A 1,072-nucleotide genomic window follows, 5' to 3' on the forward strand; every position below is an offset into this window, starting at 1 on the left:
GCTGCCCATTGATTTCTTGCAAATTTTCAAACTTCCTGGTCTGCTAAGACAAGGGTCTTAATAGCCCAGGTTAGGTTATAAAAATTCGAAACTGTCAAACACGCCGATCTAAGCGGCCTAAATTTACAATTTTTAAACGTTTTTGCGCAAGATTTTCATATCATAAACAATTTGATAAGGCCCGACTGAGTGACGATTCGATTTTGCAAGATTTCGAACTTTTTGCAAATTTTAAGTGAAAATACTTTGCAACAACTTGCAACTGCACTCTTCGGCTGAACTTCAATTACACTTAAAATCCGCAAAATTTGGGAAACTTCAAAATCAAAGTCGACCTCTTGCAGCTATTCTCCTGCTTGAACCAATGGTCAACTTGTCTGTTGATGAGCGAATGATCCGAAGTCGAATTGAGCGATTCCCTGAATTTCACCGGGTTCGTTCCTGCTATCCCGACTCAGCCTTTAGATCCCGCTCAAGCGCGTCCGCTGAGAGTCGCAACCGCGAGCCCACACGTGTTGGAAGTCGATACAGTCATCGGCAGCCTCGCTGCAAGTCCGCAACTTCTTCGGCTAAAGGTGTTCGCGACATGACAAAAGTGCTGTTATTGTGCGGGGCCCTTTTGGGGGTCGTTTGGGGGGCCGCGACCAACCAGGATCCTCTCGAGTCCTGCCAGCCCGACAAGTTGACTGTGTACAAAGTGGTGTTGCATACGTTCTGGAGCAGGGAGACTTTCCCCAAGCATTATCCCGATTGGAGGCCTCCGGCTTCTTGGTCCAAAGTCTTTGGTAAGTTCTACAGATTTGAGCCAAGTGCTTGCAGGAATTTGCCCTTTTTGAGCTTGAGAAGCACCACATTGTTAAATTTGTCTGGCTGATTCTTTTCAGGACGTAAAATGAGTGCCATGAATTCGCAGGAAGCTTCACGAAGCTCACTGTTATAAAGAGTGTTTTTTGGGGCAGTTTGCTTTATATATTATCATTGTACATACTTTCCTGACTGTGTTTCAATTCCAAATCAAAATCAATTACTGGGCTTCAGTCATTTATTGTCTATTTATCAATTAAAATACGTT

At 43.9% G+C, this 1,072-nt stretch overlaps 1 protein-coding gene across 1 annotated transcript in view; it reads left to right on the top strand.

Annotated features, from left to right (window-relative positions):
- The first annotated feature begins 446 nt into the window (after positions 1-446).
- LOC109543494 (spondin-2) overlaps positions 447-1,072 on the top strand; it is a 55,906-nt gene continuing 55,280 nt past the window's right edge. The window contains exon 1 of the mRNA XM_048668327.1: positions 447-785. Within this exon, the coding sequence (XP_048524284.1) occupies positions 587-785 (199 nt within the window). The 5' untranslated portion in view covers positions 447-586. The remainder of the gene's footprint in view (positions 786-1,072) is intronic.

Source organism: Dendroctonus ponderosae, unplaced genomic scaffold (assembly GCF_020466585.1).
Source record: "Dendroctonus ponderosae isolate FM_Combo_2020 unplaced genomic scaffold, Dpon_F_20191213v2 Dpon_F_20191213_7, whole genome shotgun sequence".
Taxonomy (NCBI): domain Eukaryota; kingdom Metazoa; phylum Arthropoda; class Insecta; order Coleoptera; family Curculionidae; genus Dendroctonus; species Dendroctonus ponderosae.